The sequence below is a fragment of the Mustela lutreola genome, chromosome 8 (assembly GCF_030435805.1).
Source record: "Mustela lutreola isolate mMusLut2 chromosome 8, mMusLut2.pri, whole genome shotgun sequence".
Taxonomy (NCBI): Eukaryota; Metazoa; Chordata; class Mammalia; order Carnivora; family Mustelidae; genus Mustela; species Mustela lutreola.
This window is the reverse complement of record NC_081297.1, coordinates 126,989,116-127,008,268: the sequence shown is the minus strand read 5'-3', so window position 1 is coordinate 127,008,268 and position 19,153 is coordinate 126,989,116. Positions and strand designations below refer to the sequence as shown.

Sequence of the window (19,153 nt, the reverse complement as noted above, 5' to 3'; positions counted from 1 at the left end):
GGGGCCAAAGCGTTCCACATGACATTCTTGGCTCTGGAAATGCCATAGTAACGAAACAAAGGACAAAATCCCTGCCTTAACAGATCTTGAATTGTAGCACGTATCTACCTGACTGTTCAAGTCCACCGAGAGGCAGTATAGCATAGTACAGAAAGAAGCACAGGCATCAGAATTCAACGTTTCTGCCCCCATATTCTGGTTCTGCCCCTTATTAGTTAGGTATGTGACCCTGGGCAAGTTACTTTTACCTTTTTTTCCCCCTCTCATCTATTTTTCATTGTTCTTATGTATTAAGTGAAGGGAATAATATTACCCATCTCTCAGCATTATTTCGAGGATGTACTTCTTAGCCCAGCACGTAACCCAGAAGTATCTCTAAACAAGTATTAGCTGTGTTTTAGCAAAAGAGCACTGGACTGGGGGTCAGAAGTTTTTCATTCAACAAACATTTGTTGAGCATCTACTGTGTGCTAAACTCAGTTCTAGAAACTGGGCGCTCAGTCAAGTAGCTAAGATATACACTCTGTCCTTAAATGGCCTTTCAGGTTCAATACATAGTGGGGTGACACTGGCGTGTGGGAGGTAGAATGGAACCTGGGTATAGGTCTTGGTTTAATCTGGCAGTTTTCTTTCTAGCACCCAGGTCGATGCCTGGCACACAGGAATTGTTAAATTGTTAAATGAAAAACGAATGAATGTCTCTACATAGTGAGAACAAAAATCCTGACTCACAGAAATGTTTTGTAAGCTTAGAAAGTCCTATGTAAATATCGGTGAGGTTAGGAAACTTGATAATCATTTGTCATTATCAAAATAAATGATTTCTATGCAAACTGAAACTATCAAAACTTTTTCAAGTGCTTGGAAGTCACTTGGCTTCTTCAATAGACTGAAATCTTGTTTATATTATTTCCCTAGTAAACTCTTTCCCCCAGTAACTGGAAAAGTTAAACTTTAAACCAATTTGTACCCAAATCATGGCAAACATGGGCAAAATTCAAATGAATGGGATTTCACTACATAATTTACCCGGATTTAAAGTGGTTTAAAAGTTATCATGTTAAATTCATTGACTTCATCCATAAAAATACATTCAAATGTGCTTAGAACTTGTTTTGGCTGGAGATGTGGAAACAGAGAGTAATAACAAATGGTACTCTACAAATTCTAAAAATTATTGGTGACAAAATTGAGTCTGTTCTTCCAATTCGCTTGTAATTATTTTACTCTGATTTTTATTATTTTTTCTTGAGAGAAGCAAGCTGTTTCCACTTAGATTACCGCTAAGGCTTCAAATGTGGCGATATTTAATATAAATCAGGGGGCACTTGCAAGGTTTGAGTGAACACAGAGGCCGAAATTAATGTCATGCTGGGGGGAAGGGCTGTAGGGACCGTTACCGCAGGCTTCATTTCTCTAAAATATTTTATTTCAATCTAGACAATTCGAAAGGTAAAGGGTTTGTTGACTGGCTGGGGGCAGAGGTGGAAAAAGTACCAAGTAAGTTTTACAGAGAACTAAAGTTGGCCGGAAATTGCCAGATGAGATTCAGCTTGAAAATATAAATTTATTTACCAAGAAGGAAACTATGAAAAGATCAAAGTACCTATTCTCCCTTGTACATTCCCCCAGCTGATTCTGGGTATGACTTGCAAGACTGGGGTAACCACTGCCCTCTGCACTATATTAAAACTCGGGCCACTTTACATTTCCTCCTTGCTACTTTGCTTAAAATATGGGTCACTGCCCCAAGGTGCCTCGTGGTACTCAGCCTACAGCTTTGGCCGATGAGATAGGCTTTTGCATGTAAGGGTGACTGCATTTCTTTTTATACCCTATAATCCATTTATATATGGGGTTTTTTTTTTCATTAAAAGGATGTATTGAAATAAGAAGCATTAAAAAGCATTTATACAGTCAAGACAAAGAAAAAGCTAGAACAAGAGGTGAAGACACAAAAATATGTTTCATGGAGATCCTTCCTCATTAAGTCAGCTGTTAATAGTGTCTGGTTTGATTTCAGAGACTGAGTGAGGAATTCATTGTGAATCTTAGGGGACAAAGGTCTTATAAAGAATTCTTCGCCGCCGGAACTTACGGTACCTAACAGACACCCCGGGACATCCGTCCAACCCACAGCCCAGCCTTTGTGGCCATATCCTCTTCTTGGGTGGCTTCTTCATGACCCCAGCTCTCCACTGGTCTGCTGTGATGCCACTCTTGTCCCCAGGCCTTCAGACCTCAGAATGGTACTGGCTTCTTGCTGTTGTTAATCTCCTAGTATTTCTCTATCCCTTTTCTGTACCCTTGACTGTGCTCATACCTCCATTAAACCATTAATGTCTGTATGTGCCCCATGTGTTTCCTGCAGGGACCCTGACAACCACACTCCTTGTAGTATTTCCTATTGCTAAAAAAAAGGACCACAAAGGTGGTGGCTTTAAAAAAACTACCTCACAGTTCTGGAAGTCAGAAGTCCAAAATGGGTTTGACTTGGGCCAAACTAAGGTGTCAGCAGGGTTTCACTCTTCTGGAGGCTCTTGAGGAGAATTTTCCAGCATCTAGCTACAGCCACATTCCTTAGTTTGTGGCTCCTTGCTCCTTCTTCAAAGCCAGCAGTGTAGCATCTTCAAATCTCTCTTCCTCTCACCTTTGCTTCTGTCACCACCTTGGTGTCTTTGACTCTCTCTCCTGCCTCCCTCTTTGCCTTATGAGGCCCCCTAAGCATAGATTGGGTCCACCCAAATCATCCAGAATACTCTCTCCATCTTGAGATCCTTCATTTATGGAATCACTTTGCCACCTAATTTACTCACAGTTCCAGGGATCTGGACACACACACGGACACCTTTGAAGGGGGTTGTGGAGGTTGAGCGTTACTCTGTCACCACACCTTCCTTCAAGGCAAAGGACTCATCTGTTTCCTTTCTAGACATTCCACTGCCCCACACTCCTTCACAGAACTCCATCAAATTTTATCTGTCCCATTTCCCACTCTGTCTCAACCCCGACAGATCAGATAGCATGAGGAATTAAAGGACACCTAGAGTTCCTTGGTGGTAATGGATTTTTGTGTCGCTCCTCCTATACTACGTTTACACTTACTCAGATCTCTACTGCCCCAAAAAAGGGAACAATTATGGGGCTTACTGGTCTTCAGTGAAAAGATTATACTATTGGTATTTTAGAGCCCATTGGACTGTCCTTCAAAGCCCAATATAATGGTGGTCTTGTCTGGAGACGAGGAAATTTTAGAGGAACAAGATCTTATTATACAGTTAGTGGTTAAGGTTAAGCTTTGGTGCTGGATTGTTATTGTACCGTTAGCTTGGGCTCTGAATTCCAATCCAACCTGAGTTAAAATCCTTTTGCTGTCATTTATTACTTTTGCGATCTTGGGTGTGTTACTTAACCTCTCTATATTAGCTAAAGAGCAGGCTAAGATGCTGTAACAAAGACACCATATAGTGACAGAAGTTTATTTCATATTCGCATAATAATCTAAAGATGGATGTAGGGTAGGCATGTACATGGTTTTGTCCCATACGCTCATTTAGGAACCAGGTTCCCTCTATGTTTCTCTGTTCTTCCTCATCCTGTCGTCCTTGCTTTTATAGTCAAAGCTGGCTCACAGCTGTCTCAGCGCTGTCCAAGCCAGGAAAAGAGGACAGAGAGAGCAAGCAGCCTCCTTTCAAGGACAGAACACTGAAACGGCAGACCTCATTCCTACTCACACCCAACTGGCCAGGATTGAGTTGCGTGGCTACATCAAATTGCAAGGGAGCCTGAGCAATGTGGCCATTCTTGGGTACCCGTGGGGCAGCCAGAATTCATCGGCTTCAATTACTTAATGAAAAAAAAAAAGAGAAGATAGAAATGAGGCAACAATTAGGAGGCTCTGCTACATTGTCTGCAGCTCATCTACAAAACGAGAGCATAGTTTTGATGATTAAATGTAATATATGGAAAGGGATTTGAACTGTGCGCAGCATGTGGTAAGTGTTCGATGAACGCTAGTTTACAGGGGCACCTGGGTGGCTCAGTTCATTGGGCATCTGCCTTCCACTCTGGTCCTGGTCCCAAGGTCCTGGGATCCAGCCCTCTATCAAGGCTCCCTGCTCAGCGGGCAGCCTGCTTCTCCCTTTCCTTTTGCCTGCCACTCCTTCTGCTTGTGCTCACTGTCTCTGTCTCTCTCTCTCTCTCTCTCTCTGTGTCAAATAAATAAAATCTTTTTTTAAAAATGCTAGTTTACATTACAATACTGTACACATCCCCCCTTCCCTCCCAGGTTTAGGTCCTAATGTCTGCTCCATGGTGAAGGCAGACCGTGAAGGATCCAAGAGTGTTGGAGGCTCATCCCACTGGGTGTTGTCCTGCTGGGTGTGGACGGACTGGCTAGTTCAAGGTGCAAGTGTAGGAAGCACCATTTGGCGTCCCACAGAGAGCCTGGCCCTAAGGTACTAAATGAACAGTGTGTGCTGTGATGAATTCACCTCTTTATGATCGTGGAGCAGGTTCAGCCTGGAGAGGAGAGTAAGGAAGGAGAGAAACTGAAGAAAAAAATGATGAGAGGGACATGAATCCAATGGAGGGAAAGGAGGGGCACTAGCACATTCCTGTGAATGTGGAAAAGACTCCCCTTCTTCAAGACATGTTACTGCCATCTGTCTCGATATTGTCACGATATACATAGCTGTGCTAATATATGACTGATGCCCCCAAGAGTTGTTCAGTTACAACCTGTAAAACCAGTCCTAGGAAAGACATATAATGGTTGAGAGATGGGAGAATGACAGGAAATAAGAAAGAAGTATGTGAACAGAGATTAGAAATAAAAGTGGTATAATGGTCTGAATTGTGTCTCCCCCAAATTCATATGTTCAAGTCCTAATACCCAAAGTGACTGTATTTTGAGAAAAGGCCTGTAGAGAAGTAATTAAGGTTAAAGATAGGGCCCTAATCTAATATGAGGGGTAACCTTATCAGAAGAGGAAGGAATATCGAAGCTCTTTCTCTCTGTGTGCACACGGAACCATGTGAGGACACAGTGAGAAGGTAGCCATCTACAAGCCAAGAGAGGAGCCTCACCAGAAATGAACCCTGCGGACACCTTGATCTTGAACTTCTAGCCTCCGAAACTCTAAGAAAATGTCTATTGTTTAAGCCACCCAGTCTGTTGTATGGTAGCCTTTGCAGACTAATACAGTGAGGAAAAGAAGAAAGATTCATCACAAGAGAGGGCAGATTAGAGGAAAAGGAGAGTCAGGAGAGGGAAGGGGTTCAGTTCTTCATACTCCATCTGGGAGTTCAGGAGAGAATGTCACTGATAAAAAGTCTGGTGCTTTGGTTAGTCCTTATAAGTGAGGCACTACTGCCACCTGGTGGCAACACACTTCATACAGCCATTCATTCATTATTGGACAAGCATCTACTGAACACCTGCTTTGTGCAAGGAAGGGTGCTAGGCAGAGGGAATATTAGCAAAACATTGATTAACACCTACTATGTGCTGAACTCTGTCCTATGTGCTTTACACACAAAAAAAAGATTTCACCTTCATCATAACCCACCACAATAATATAGCTATAGGGTCATTGCTATTTTACAGAGGGGGAAACTGATATACTAAGAAATTCTGTTAAGTTAAATTCCCAAGACCCGGGACGCCTGGGTGGCTCAGTTGGTTAAGCAGCTGCCTTCGGCTCAGGTCATGATCCCAGCGTCCTGGGATCGAGTCCCACATCGGGCTCCTTGCTCCGCAGGGAGCCTGCTTCTCCCTCTGACTCTGCCTTCCACTCTGTCTGCCTGTGCTCGCTCTCGCTCGCTCTCTCTCTGACAAATAAATAAATAAAATCTTAAAAAAAAAAAAAATTCCCAAGACCCTACAGCTAATATGTTTGAAAGTGAGATCTTGAATCAGGAGGTCTAGCTCCAGAACTCTTTACAGACCCGCTCTCCTGCCCTTACAGTTTCTTCCTAAGAAAAGGTTTAAAAAAAAAGAAAGAAAGAAAGAAAAAGAAAACCAGTTTGGGAAGTTGTGTAAAATACTAATAATTTGAAATGGCAGCATACTGCTTTATTTTTTATGGATTCTGTGTTTGACTCGTGATCAAGAATTCTCCTCTTTAGCTAAAAGAGACCACATTCAACTGACTTAGTGTGCACCCACGGGGTCAGGGCAAAGGCCCAGATGGGAAGGGTTTTAAAAAATAGCCCACATTCCACGGGAGCTATTTTAGCAAGAGGGAGAGAGCCGGGTGGAGAAATAAGTAGAAGAGGAAAAGCAGAAGAGACAAGAGAGAAAGAAACTATAGAGCTGTGCTTATCCAATACAACAGCCACTAGTCTTTGTTCACTTTTCATTTTAAATTATATTAAATATTTAATTCCCCGGAGCGCTTGGGTGGCTGAGTTGGCTGAGTGGCCAGCTCTTGATTTTGGCTCAGGTCATGATCTCAGGGTCATGAGATCGAGCCCTGTATCAGGCTCCACGCTCAGTGGGGAGTCTACTTGAGATTCTTTCCCTGTCCCTCTGCCTCTCCCCCCTCAAATAAATTAATAAATCTTTCAAAAATTTCAATTCCTCCATTTCACTTGCCATCAATTCATCTCGAGTGCTCAGTAGCCACTATAGCTATGCTACCATAATGGACCACACCCAGTCCATCATCATCAGAGAATGTTCCGTCATCAGAGAATGTTCCATCTGGACTGCTGCAGATTCTTTATCCTAGAGTATGGAGCCTCCCCCATAGCTGGTTCAGGCACAGGTCGCCGAGCCCACCTTGCCACTAGCTGTCTGCAGATCAGTGACCAAGCAGAAGAGCAAACGGGTAATCGCCTCAGAGCAGAACAGATGGCGCCTCTTTCCCTCGGGTCCTGGGGCAGCCTGAGAGGTTGAGGCTCAGCAGGACTTGGCTCCTTTCTTAGATGAGGAAAAGGGAAGCAAAGAGGGGTCTTGTTCCACAGGTCCTGGAGCCCCTTGTCAGGCGTGTTGCACATAACCGCCCAGTGGGTATTGTCTTGGCTGGTGGTTACAAAAGTCAAGGCTAACTTCACCTCCCAGTCTTGATTTTACTCAGGGCCTTCGCTCTGAGCCGACACTCCATCACGTTGTCCAGAAGCTGCCTGTCACCAGACGCTGACTCACCTGGGCCTCTGAACTCCTGGTCCTACCCCTAGGAAGACCTAAATGTGTTGTTTCGTAAAAGCTTTTTGTGTGTGCTAATCATGCTTATTGGCTCATATGGGAGCCTCTGATTGTCTCACATTAATTTTCTAACTGTGATCACCTGGCAGAGATGGGTGACTTGGGAAGGCAATAACCACCTAGGAATATTATATCTCGTTCACTTGGCTGCTAAGAAGTTTGCTAAAACACACAGACACATAAACACACAGAATGGGGTGGCACTCAAGCTTTAATCTGACTGTGGTTCCATCTCCCTCGGTATCATTGCCTAGATCGTTCTTTGTCTGCTGTCTGTCCCTTTCCTTCAATCCTGCACTTCAACCTGAGACCCTTGACCTCCTTTTGTACCAACTAAGTCATTAGCCTCCATAAAGGTGTCCCTGCTCTAGGCTCAGGTCCCTCCAAACTACTTTTCAGCTAAATTTACCCAACAGATATTTACTGAGCATCTACTACCTCCAAAGAATTATGGTCTGGTTCACACTGGTAGAGTGGAAGAGCTATAGATACATCGTAGAATTATCTACTGGTTCCTATTCCTTTGGCTGACAGTGACAGAAAACTCCAACTGGCATAGGCTGCCATAGGGAATTCATTAGCTCATCAAGTCCAAAAGCATATCTTGAATTTTGGTGGGGTGGGACCCAGAGGCTCAAACCAGCCAACTCTCAATGTCATTCCTTTCTCCCTTTCTTCAGTGTGGCCTCATCTTCCAATACACTGTGAAGAGAGAAGGCTGCCGGCAGCTCCAGACTTACAATGGAATCATATGTTTCTCTCCACAAGCTCCTGTCATGTCCCAGGATTCACTCTGCTTAGATCAACCTGGCTCACATGGTCATCTCTGAACTGTGCTGTAAAGGCAAGCTCTGATCTAGCTGGTCTCAGATCACACGGCCCACCCCCAAAATCAGGGAGAGGTGCATCACAGAACTGGTGACAGATAAGGTCGACTAGAAGCTGAGTCAATTTAAAAAGCACCAAATGTCTCAAAAGAATGAATAAAACATAGAAAGAACATGAAGAAGCAGGCGCCTAACTCTGGATGTAGGTCATGGAAGCCTCCAGCAGAGGTTCAACCTGAGCTAACTCTTGAACAAAACAGGCAGGAATTTGCTGGTCAGGCGGGAGCAAGGGTGAGAATGGGAGGGACAGGATCCCAGTTGTAAGAATGGCCTGTGTGGTCCCAAAAGAGAATGACCTATGTCTTCATATTTTTGTACCAGGCAAAAGCCTGATTCAGAACCAGGCTCTGCATCTCTAGTGTCTCGTTTGGATCCCAATTCTGAAACTTACTAGCTATGTAATCTTGGCTGTTACTTAACCTTAGGTTACTTCATTGTTGTTGTTCTTTAAAGATTTTATTTATTTGAGAAAGAGAGAAAGCACAACGGGGAGAGGTGCAAAGGGAGAGGGAGAAGGAGCAGCAGACTCGCCACTGGGCAGGGAGCCCAATGTGCTCCTCAGTCCCAGGATCCAGGGATCATGACCTGAGCTGAAGGCAGGTGCTCAACTAACTGGCCAGGTGCCCCACCTCAGGTTGCTTTGTAAATTAGGTAACCTGGAACTTAAGCAGGACAATACTTGTGCCTCAATTTCCCCATCTGTAAAATGGGAAAAGTAATAGTACCTACCTCACAGGGTTGTCGTCAGGATTAATAGAAGTGTATAAAATCATAAAGGTCGTCTATGACAAGCCCACAGCCAACATCATACTCAATGGGGAAAAGCAGAAAGTTTTTCCTTTAAGATCAGGAACAAGACAAGATTTCCCACTCTCACCACTTTTATTCGACATGGTATCAGAATTAATATTGTTAAAATCTCCGCACCACTCAAGTCAAGCTACAGATTCAATGCAATCCCCAACAAATTCCGATGGTATTTTTCACAGAAATGGAACAAACCGTTCTAAAATTTGTATGGAACCACAAAAGGCCCGAAATAACCAAAAACAATCTTTAGAAAGAGGAACAAAGCTGGAGGAGCCCCATTCCCTGATTACAAACTATATTATGAAGACGTAGCAATCAAAGTAGTAGGGGGCTGGCATGAAAACGGACATACTGATCAACGGAACAGAATAAAGACCCCAGAAATAAACCCAAGTATATATGGTCAATTAATGTATGACAAAGGAGCTAAGAATACACAATGGGGGAAAGGACAGTCTCTTCAATCAATGGTATTGGGGAGACCGAACATGCCAAAGAATGAAACTGGACCATCATCTTATACCATATATTATACCAAAAATTAACTCAAAGTGGATTAAAGACTCAAATGTAAGACCTGAAGCCATAAATTTCTGGAAGAAAACATAGGCAGTTAGCTCCTTGACATCAGTCTTGGTGATTTTTTTTTTTTAATTTGACACCCAAAACAAAGGCAACAAAAGCTTAAAAATGAAGAAAAGTGGGACTACATCAAACTATAAAGCTTCTGCACAGCAAAGGAAGCCGTCACCAAAATGAAAAGGCAACCTACCAGATAGGAGAATATATTTTTAAATCATGTATCTGAGAAGAGGTTAATACCTAAAATATATAAAGAATGACTATAACTCAATAGCAAGAAAACAATCCGAATTTTTAAAATGGGCAAAGGATCTGAATACACTTTTTCCCAAAGAACACATATAGATGAGCAACAGACACACGAAAAGATGTTCAAGGTCACTCACCATCAGGGAAATGCAAATCAAAATCAAATTCAAATGCAAATCAAAACCACAATGAGATATCACCTCCCGCCGGTTCAAATGGCTATTATCAAAAAGACAAGAAACAACAAGTCTTGGTGAGGAAGTGGAGAAAAGGGAAGCCTTGTTCTTGAACCCTTGAACTGCTGGGAGGAATGCAAATAGGATGTCACCACTGCTGAACACAGTATGGAGGTTCCTCAAGAAATGAGAACTATCATATGGTCATTCTCGTTTCCTCCCTAACTGCTTGAGCCTCGGCCGCCATCATGAATGACGCAGGAACTGACCCAGACCAGGCAGTTCGTGACCAACCAACAACTTCAGAGGAAACAAATGCTCATGGATGTTCTTCACCCCAGAAAGGCAACTGTACCTGAGACAGAAATTCAGGGAAAACTCGCCAAAATGGACAAGAACATACCAGATGTCATTTTGTATTTGGTTTCAGAACCCAAGTGGGTGGTGGCGAGACAACTGGCAAAGAAAAATGAACCCAGCCATAGCCCTGCAGGACATGGCCTGTGTGAGCAGGAAAGGACCTCAAGAAAACAGGGAAAGGAACGCAAGAACAGAATGAAGGCGGTCAGGGGGACTGCCAAAGCTAGTGTTGGTGCTGGCAACAAGCGAGCTGGAGAGTGGACCACAGAAGGAGTAAAGATTCTGCAGTGACTTTATCTGTGGTGATCGTGCAGATTTGTCACGAGAGGATTAATAAACTAAGAACTTGTTAAAACAAACAAACAAACAAGCCCAGAACTACCCTATGATCCAGCAATCCCAATACCACTTCTGGGTATTTATCCAAAGAAAATGAAAACACTTAACTCGAAAAGATAGAGGCAGCCCTGAGTGCATTACAGCATTAGGTACAATAGCTGGGATGTGGAAACAACCTGAAAGTCCATCTGTGGAAGAACGGATAAAGAAAATGTGCAGGGTGTGTGCGTGTGTGTGCATGTGTGTGCGTGCGTGTGTGTGTGTAATTCAGCCATAAAAAAAATAAAATCTTGCTATTTGCAACAATAGGGATGGAATTTGAGGGCATTATAATAAGTGCAGTCTGGCAGAGAACAATAAATATATAGCATATGATCTCGCTTATCTATGGAATTAAAAAAAAGAACCCAGGCTTATACTTACAGAGAATAGAGAATAGTGGTTGCCAGAGGTGGGGATAGCAGGGGAGAGGCAGACCAAATACATGAGGAGGGTCAAAAAGTAAAAACTTCTAATCACAAAACAAATAAGTCATGGGAACAAAATGCACAACATGGGGGCTATAGTTAATAATACTGTATTGAATATTTTAATTTTTCCTAAAAGAGTAGATCTTAAAAGTTTTCGTCACAAGAAACAAATCTGTAACTATGTACAGTGACAGATGTTAAGGAGACTAATCGTGGTGCTCATTTTGCAATATATACAAATAACAAATCTTGGTTGCACACCTGAAATTAATCGGATGTTGTATGTCAGTCATACCTCACATTTTTGTTTAGAAGTTTAAACATGCGTTAATATGTCTCAAGCACTTAGAATAGGGCCTGACCCATAGGAAATGCTTAACTAAATGATTAAATAAAACAAAATGCGTTCGTTGATTTGTGCCCGAGTTCAAAATAATGGCCTACAATTTAGTGCAACTACAGATTTGGTTCATAAAAAAATCCCAACAAAAGAACAACAAAACTTTACCTTTCTCATGATCATTTATACTGATAACATTATACATCATATACTCTCCCATTCCTTCTCATACAGAAATTCCCCGCTAGCCAGTCAGACTGTTGGCAAGATGTTATCCCACAGTTCCACATTTTATAGGAAATGTAGTTTCTCTTTCCGGCTTTTGTTGCCTAACATCTAATATTGCAGATTTATTTTAGCGTAACGTTGCTCAATTTAGCCCACCCAGCCTCCTGAGAAAACCCGACCCAAGCAACCAGGAAGAGAGACATCGAACAGGACATACACACGACCCACTCTACTTTATGATCGTTTCTTAAATGTCTGGCTCCGAAACGGGGTCATTGGTCTTGTTATTCCTAGATTCCGTGTGACATTTTCTTAATTAATTATTTCATTACTGTGTACATGTTAGGGACTTTGGCCAGATAGCCTCATTGGATTTCCTTCTTTGGAAACCCTCCAACCTCCACCCTTAAGAAACAATGACTTTTGAAATGCTCTAAGCAAAAGGAAATACATCTTATTTGCAATGTTTCGTGCAGGGGAGTGAAGAAAGGAAGTCAGAAACTAAGGCTTGTGGTGAGATCAGAGGCCAAGGCCATGCTCAAAAAGGATGTGCTTCTGGGGTCACACTCCCTCGGTTTGAGCCCCAGCTCTGTTTGTCCCAAGCTAGTGACTTGAGGGAATTACTTATTTATCAGAACCTTGGTTTCTTCCTAAATTGGGGTAAAAATAATGCCTACCTCATGGTAGTAGCCAGGCCCCAACAAAGCTTCCAATGTCCCCCACCTCCTGATATTTGTGTTTTTGTGTATTCCCTCCTACTTGTATCAGGGTCATTCCGGGGGACCAGTCAATTATGAGAAGTGATCATATGTCCCTTTCAAGGCTCAGTTAAAGCTGCAAAGATAACTTTCTGGGTCAGGGGTGGGGGGAGCTATTTCTTCCCCTCCTAGGGGCAGAAAGCCCTGATGAATCCCCACTCTGATCACCCGGCCGGGGTGGCATGGACACCCCCAGGGCACATAAGCCTCTCAGGTAAAATGTGATGGATTCATTCTCTAGAAATACATCTAGGATTTCAAGAAATGTGAGCTTTTTTTCTGCATTTGCCTTTGATATCTGACTAGATCTTCACCATTAACGTCTTTGGAATTACTGTTCCTTTCAATTAGCATGCAAACTTCCAAAGGGGGAAAGAGGCAGGAGGTCATTTGGGTACAGGCAGAAAATATTAAATCTCTAGTTTTGTTTATGTAAGAGATTGGCTTTGCAAGAGATGACTTGTGAGATGTAATCGTAAACAACTATACTTCATTCTTCTACTTTCCTTTTAACTTTTATCAGTGAGCTGGCATTTCCTTTGCTCAGGGCCAAAGCCCTCTGCAGGCTCATGATTTTTCTGGGCACCCAGGTAATTCAAAGTTCTGTGGTCATATTTCACGAATTGCAGCCTCAATGCCTAAGGTACAGTGCAAGTACGCGCGAGCAAAGGAAAATGGCAGAATGAATGCTTCTGTTCCAAGATAAGGTGGCCACATTGATTTAACAAACAAAACGGAGCAATGATGATCAAATCAAATCTGACAGGAAGGTAGCTCCCTGCCATGCAAAGCAAAATTATGAAAATGGTTATTTAAAATTCAGGATTTATATTCACTATCATTGACTACGACCCCTCCTCTCAATGTATCTTGTGCCATGAGATATTAATTACATTAGCACATAGGAGAGGATTTATAAACAAGCAAAAAAAAAAAACCCAACTCCATATTTATTGAGGGTGTACCCCTCAGTTTGTTTGTTTGTTTGTTTAAGATTTTATTTATTTATTTGACAGACAGAGATCACAAGTAGGTAGAGAGGCAGGCAGAGAGAGAGAGGAAGAGAAGCAGGCTCCCTGCTGAGCAGAGAGCCCGATGATGCGATGCAGGGCTTGATGTAGGGCTTGATCCCAGGACTCTGGGATCATGACCTGAGCCAAAGGCAGAGGCTTTAACCCACTGAGCCACCTAGGTACCCCCACCCCTCAGTTTTTATTGATATTGGTTGGCAATTAAAAAACCGAGACTCCTGCTTTATGTTTCCATGCAAGCTCCACTGCTTCCAGAAAGATGCCCACAGACCTCTCCATTGAACTCCTACAGCTCTTGTGGACAGGCCTGCCTCGATACACTTCAGTGATTCAGTCTCCCACCTGGATCTCTCCCAGTTTCATTTTATGGTTTTCATTTGCCCAGGAAGGTTCTGAACTTCCCAAGGACAAGCCAACATCCACACTACTTGCTACCAACGAAAGGGGTCTGATCATACCCCAGAGGTGTATTATCGTCCACTAGGAGTTCCACTTTCTTTTGGCCTAGAGTTGGGGAATTATAAAATTATCCTAGCCCAAGAAAGACAAGGGGTGGAGAGTGGGCGGGGGGGGGGGGGGCGGGGAGAAGGGAGGAGAAGGAAAAATTTTTTTAAAGCTCCGAAGAATCTGGATGATTTGCTCTGTTTGATTCCTTCAAGGGCAGAAAAAAGCCAAAGCTATCACAAGAGATCACGTACTTTCTAATTTTCTATTATTCTAGTTAATCTGTTACTCTATTCTATTATTCTATGATTCTATGATTCTTCTTGGACATAAAGAGGAAGCATTTGAGGACCAAGAAACTGTGAAAATCTGGAAACCCAAGCTCTCTTCAACAGAGCAGTAACCTCAGGCTCCACAGGGCATCCTTCCTTCCCGCCATCCCTCCTCCCTTTTCCTGTCTCCCTCCCCTCCCTTCTTCCAATCCCCTTCCCATCTCCTGAGGCCCCACCAGTCTTCTTCCTGAGCTGGGTGCCCTGAGAGAGTTGAAGGAAAAGCAATGTATGCCCAAGAAAAGCTTGTCACTTCAACTCCTTTGGGGAACAGAGAGAGAGGCTGAAGGAAACAAACGGGAACCATCTGGAAGGGCAAGGAGTAGACGCGGTTGATCCTCTTTATTTGCAGCAATGACGCTCTGGTACGTCATTAGACATCTAGTAAGTCTAGTAAGTTGTGAACACGGAGTGAGTTGGCCAAGTAGGAACCGCTGCTCCCAGGGGAAACACAGTAGGGTTCTGTGAACTTTTGGTTGCACTTCCCAGTCAATACATGACCTTGTTTTATGTGTGTTTCTATCCAAAGCACCTCACGGAATACACAGTGGATTCATGACCGTCACACTCGTGGCCCACGGTACTCTGAGTCACACCGGAAGAAAGCTTAGCTGACACGTGTCTGCTCTCCGTGGGCCACAGCCCTGCCTTCCCGTGCTGAGGAACATGGACAGCACTTGAGCATTTGCTTAGAGGACATTTTAAACAGTGAAATGACTGATAGAAAGCATGAAAATGTGCAAACCATGACATTAAACAGACCACCAAAAGGACACTGGTTTACAGAAAAAAGGCAGAAACAAGAAGGCTCAGCTTTGCCTTGTTCAACCCCAGCTGAGAATGGGAGCCTCGGGCAGCTCAAATGCTTCCCTGCTCTGTGTGTGCCCGCAGGTGACCACGAAAGGGCTGCCAGTGCTGGTTCAGGGGTAACATATGCATTTTAGTGAGCAGACAGATTCACGGCTATGAAATCTGCAAAGAATGAGGGCTGACTCGTGTGTGTGTGTGTGTGTGTGTGTGTGTGTGTGTGTGTGAAGTTCCTGTTCAGAAAAATTAAGGACCAGCAGGGGAAGGACAATACATTGGGGAAAATACTTCTAGAGAAGTTGGGGGGTGGGGTGGGAGATAGGGAACAGAGGTGAGAGGAGTGGGCAGGGAGCCTCTTCTAACCCTGTGACCCCGGGGGGGCAGGGTAAGGTGCCGCTGTGGGAAAGGATGTAGAGTCTGGCTGGAGAAGAGGCTGCGCTGGAGGCCAGGAAGGGAGGCGGAAGCCAGGGCACGAGGTAAGGGGAAGTGCATGGCTCCTCTCCAGAAACACTGAGACACACATCCGTGGAAGAAGGTGAAGAGTAAGTCAGCTATGCGAGTCTCTTACCTGAGTTTGCTCAACGGCAAATACCAAGCACAAGAGGCCTAGTTGTAAGAGCTGACAAAATTCTAGGTAGTTCCTCAAACACAAATCAGTAGGTGAGAGGAATGTTCCGAAGGAAAGCCTTTGAGGTTGGTCTTTGCTGCAAACCTATTTTATAAGCAAATACCAACAACCTGCTCTGTTGGCAAATGAGCGAAACGAGGCTCCAAGCCAGCCACCCCGAGACAGAAATACGGCTTTTGAAAACAGTAATGGCACTTGTGAAACCCCACTCAGGCTTTAAGCCATCAGAATAAATGGTGTAAGGACCTGCTCTGAGGAAACACCGTCGGGGGCTCAGCAGGAAGAATGTGAGTTGAGCGAGAATCTCTGAATCAGAAAAAAGCCCGCTAGAGCCGAACCTTACAATCAGGAGCAACTAGAAAAGAAAGAGTAGTGACTGCGTGTGAGAGGGGGAGAAAGATGAACTAGATCACCATTTGTGAAGATCTCTTTTTTCCTTATAACTTGAAAACAGCTTCCCTTCCTGCTTGATCCACTGTCCCCTGCTCCAGCTGGGAGCTCTTGGGTCTGTGTCCATGATTACAGAGCCAGGGTTGCTGCAAGGAATGATTTTTGGCTTGGTGCAGCGGTCACAAAGCAATGTCACTGGCATGGGTTATGCTGTCCAAACTTCAAAGCAGCACATCAAAACCTGGCTGCTATATGTTCACCAAAAGATGTGTTCTGGAAGGCGCACAGTAGCACCATTCATGACAACTCAGAACCCAGAATCACCCTGGTGTCCATCCACAGTGGAATGGGTCCAGATATCTGGTCTACCCACACATGTAACACTCCACAGCAATGAGAATGCATGACCTAGAACGAGATGCAACAATCTAAAGGAATCTCGCAATTATAATGAGCTGAAGAATCCAGGCATGAGAGCACTGACTGTATATTTCTGTTTAAATAAGGGGAATCTACCTAACAAAACAGGTAGGAGTTCTATGTGGTTGGAAGCCAGGCAGTGATTGCCACTGGGAGCAAGGTTTGCAGAGAATAGAAGGGAATTTGAGGGGGCCATAGTGGGGTGCCGGTAATGCTCTGTATCTTATCTGGGTACTGACTGCACTGGTGCTTGCTCAGTTTACGAAGCTCGGTGAGCTATACACTTACGAGGAGTGCACTTTTATGAGTGGATACTATGCGTCCATAAAGAGTCTGTAAAGTAAGAGTTTCCCATTAGCAAGAGGACAGTAACGGGTATTTTCTTTCTTTCTTTTTAAAAGATTTTATTTATTAATTTGACAGAGAGAGGGAGCACAAGCAGCGGGGGTGGATGGGAGAGGGAGAACCAGGCTTCCTGTGCAGGGAGCCCGAAGTAGGGGGCTCGATTCCAGGACCCTGCTGGGATCATGACCTGAGCCGAAGGCAGAGTTCACAAGGCACCTTTCTCTGTGCCCCAGAGTCAACAAAGAATAAAGCGCTGAGTAAAAGGATCCCTGGGGCCTCATGGGAAATCTCATTTATTCATTTATACCTTTGTTCATCCATCCAAAGAACATGCTCAGAGAGGGAAAATATTTCATCTGGAAATTCAGGACAGACCATCTCATCAGGTGGAAGGACAAATACGCCGACATTTACGTGGCCTGGTAGGTGCTGTGTTGGAGTTGACAGAGGATAACAGGAGTACTGATTTGAGGATCCAGGGCCAGAACTCCAAGAGGAGTCCTGACATGTCTTAGAAACTCTTGAACTGAATTTCCTCCAATCCCAAAAGTATTGTTTCAGCCTCTAAGGCAGTGGTTTCACTTACTATGCGCACTGATCACTGGGAGTATCTTACTAAGATGCAGATTCTGATCCAGCAGACCAGAGCCTGAGATCTGTGTTTCTGATGGGGCTTTTAGGAGACACTACACTGTGGGTCTTGAAACCATACTTGGTGTGCAAAAGAGAGACGGTCACGTGACCAGCCATCCTATCCATCATGGCCTGATAATCCATCCAGATCAGGCTAGTGGGCACCCGTAGAGGAACAAACAGCAAATCGTTATGGAAGTCTCTCCAGATCCAGCCTGCTCTCAGTCAGGATAGAGGTCAGAATGGGGGGAAGGCGTGGGGACAAGTGGAGAGGATCCCTTATAATATTTTACTAAATTGGAAGAACTTTGTCTTGTGTTCCTTTCATCTCTGCCCTCCCCAGCTGCCCAGACCTTTTCTTGGCACGAACACACTAGAGCTATGCATAATAAGTATACAATTCTTGCACAAACAAAAACAGATTTAACAGAAAAATGGAGAAACGGGTCCAGGCTGCCTCAATCATTTTGTGAGCTAAACATGAAAAAAAAAAAAAAAAAAAAAGGAGCTAAAATAATTTCTTCCACTTTCTCACCCATTGGAAGGGCATCACATACACCTCTGTTCTGTTAGGACTTGAGACTCTACTACACTCCTGCCCAGACAGGAGGGTGGGGTGACAGAGTCCTGGGAGGGAAAAGGAGAACTCTTTCCAGGAAAGATGGGGGCTGGATGGGGAGTCAAGCTTAAGGAAGAGCAGGAGAGAGCTGAGATCTCTCACAAGCTGCTTTCAGCTAGACTGAAACCCGGCATGTGAATGTCACCCCTGCAGAGCTAGACCTGATGGAAACAGGAAGTCATGTGTTAATGCACCTATTACAATTTCCAGAATTTCCTAAATATAAATATATTTCAAGAAGATGATCGTTGCAAACTCTTTTAGAAGTCTGTTTTGGCACAATCTGTTTATTTCCCACGTCTTAGTTGCTTCTCATTTCCCAGGTCTACCTAAAAACTCTTGCTAACAAAACAAGGAATAATATGTATTAAAATTAACAAAATATACAAAATAAAGACCCATAGAAATAATACCGGCAAACACGTAATAGATGATCACAATGCCAAGCACAACCCGAAGCACTTCACGTACGTTATCTCATCTCATCCTTTCAACAGCCCCGGTTTTTCCCCCAAAAGGATTGAGGCTTTGCGGTGGTTTAGTAAATTTTCCAGGTGAGCAGTTAAGCTGGAATACTTCCTCTTCAAATGGCTGTGTAAATATATGTATACTTCTTTTTATAAAACTTTTATCAATCATTTTTATCCTAATAAAGTCTCCTTTTGTATATAAGCTCTGATATTATCCTTATTTTATAGAAGCAATGGAAAACTTCATTTTTAAAACTTTCCCTATCCACCACGGGACATGAAGGACATGTCTATTGTTTGTGAATTGCTAATTTTGTACACTCTATATTTGGGTGTCAGCGGGATCTTAGAAAATAATTGCTATAGTATATCTATCTTTTGATTAATCTATTAATAAATTTGAGGCATTCATTTGCAGCTGTCTGTGACTATCTTCTTGAACACACTGGCATAAACTCTGTGGGCTCCTGGTAGTCGATAATGGAAGTCAATGGTATTGACATTCTTTTATTAGGAAAAGCAAATTATCCTTTCTCCATAAGGAAGATCATTTGATTGTGTATTCTTTGACTAAATCAAGTCTACTGCACCATGTTTGTCACCCTTGATTTAGGAACATCTAGAATAT

The 19,153-nt window shown here is 43.5% G+C and overlaps 1 protein-coding gene across 1 annotated transcript; it reads left to right on the top strand.

The window, feature by feature from the left end:
* The first annotated feature begins 10,166 nt into the window (after positions 1-10,166).
* LOC131839834 (small ribosomal subunit protein eS24-like) lies at positions 10,167-10,565 on the top strand. The gene has a single exon (XM_059187534.1). The coding sequence runs from the start codon at positions 10,167-10,169 to the stop codon at positions 10,563-10,565; it is 399 nt and encodes a 132-aa protein (XP_059043517.1).
* The last annotated feature ends 8,588 nt before the right edge of the window (positions 10,566-19,153 follow it).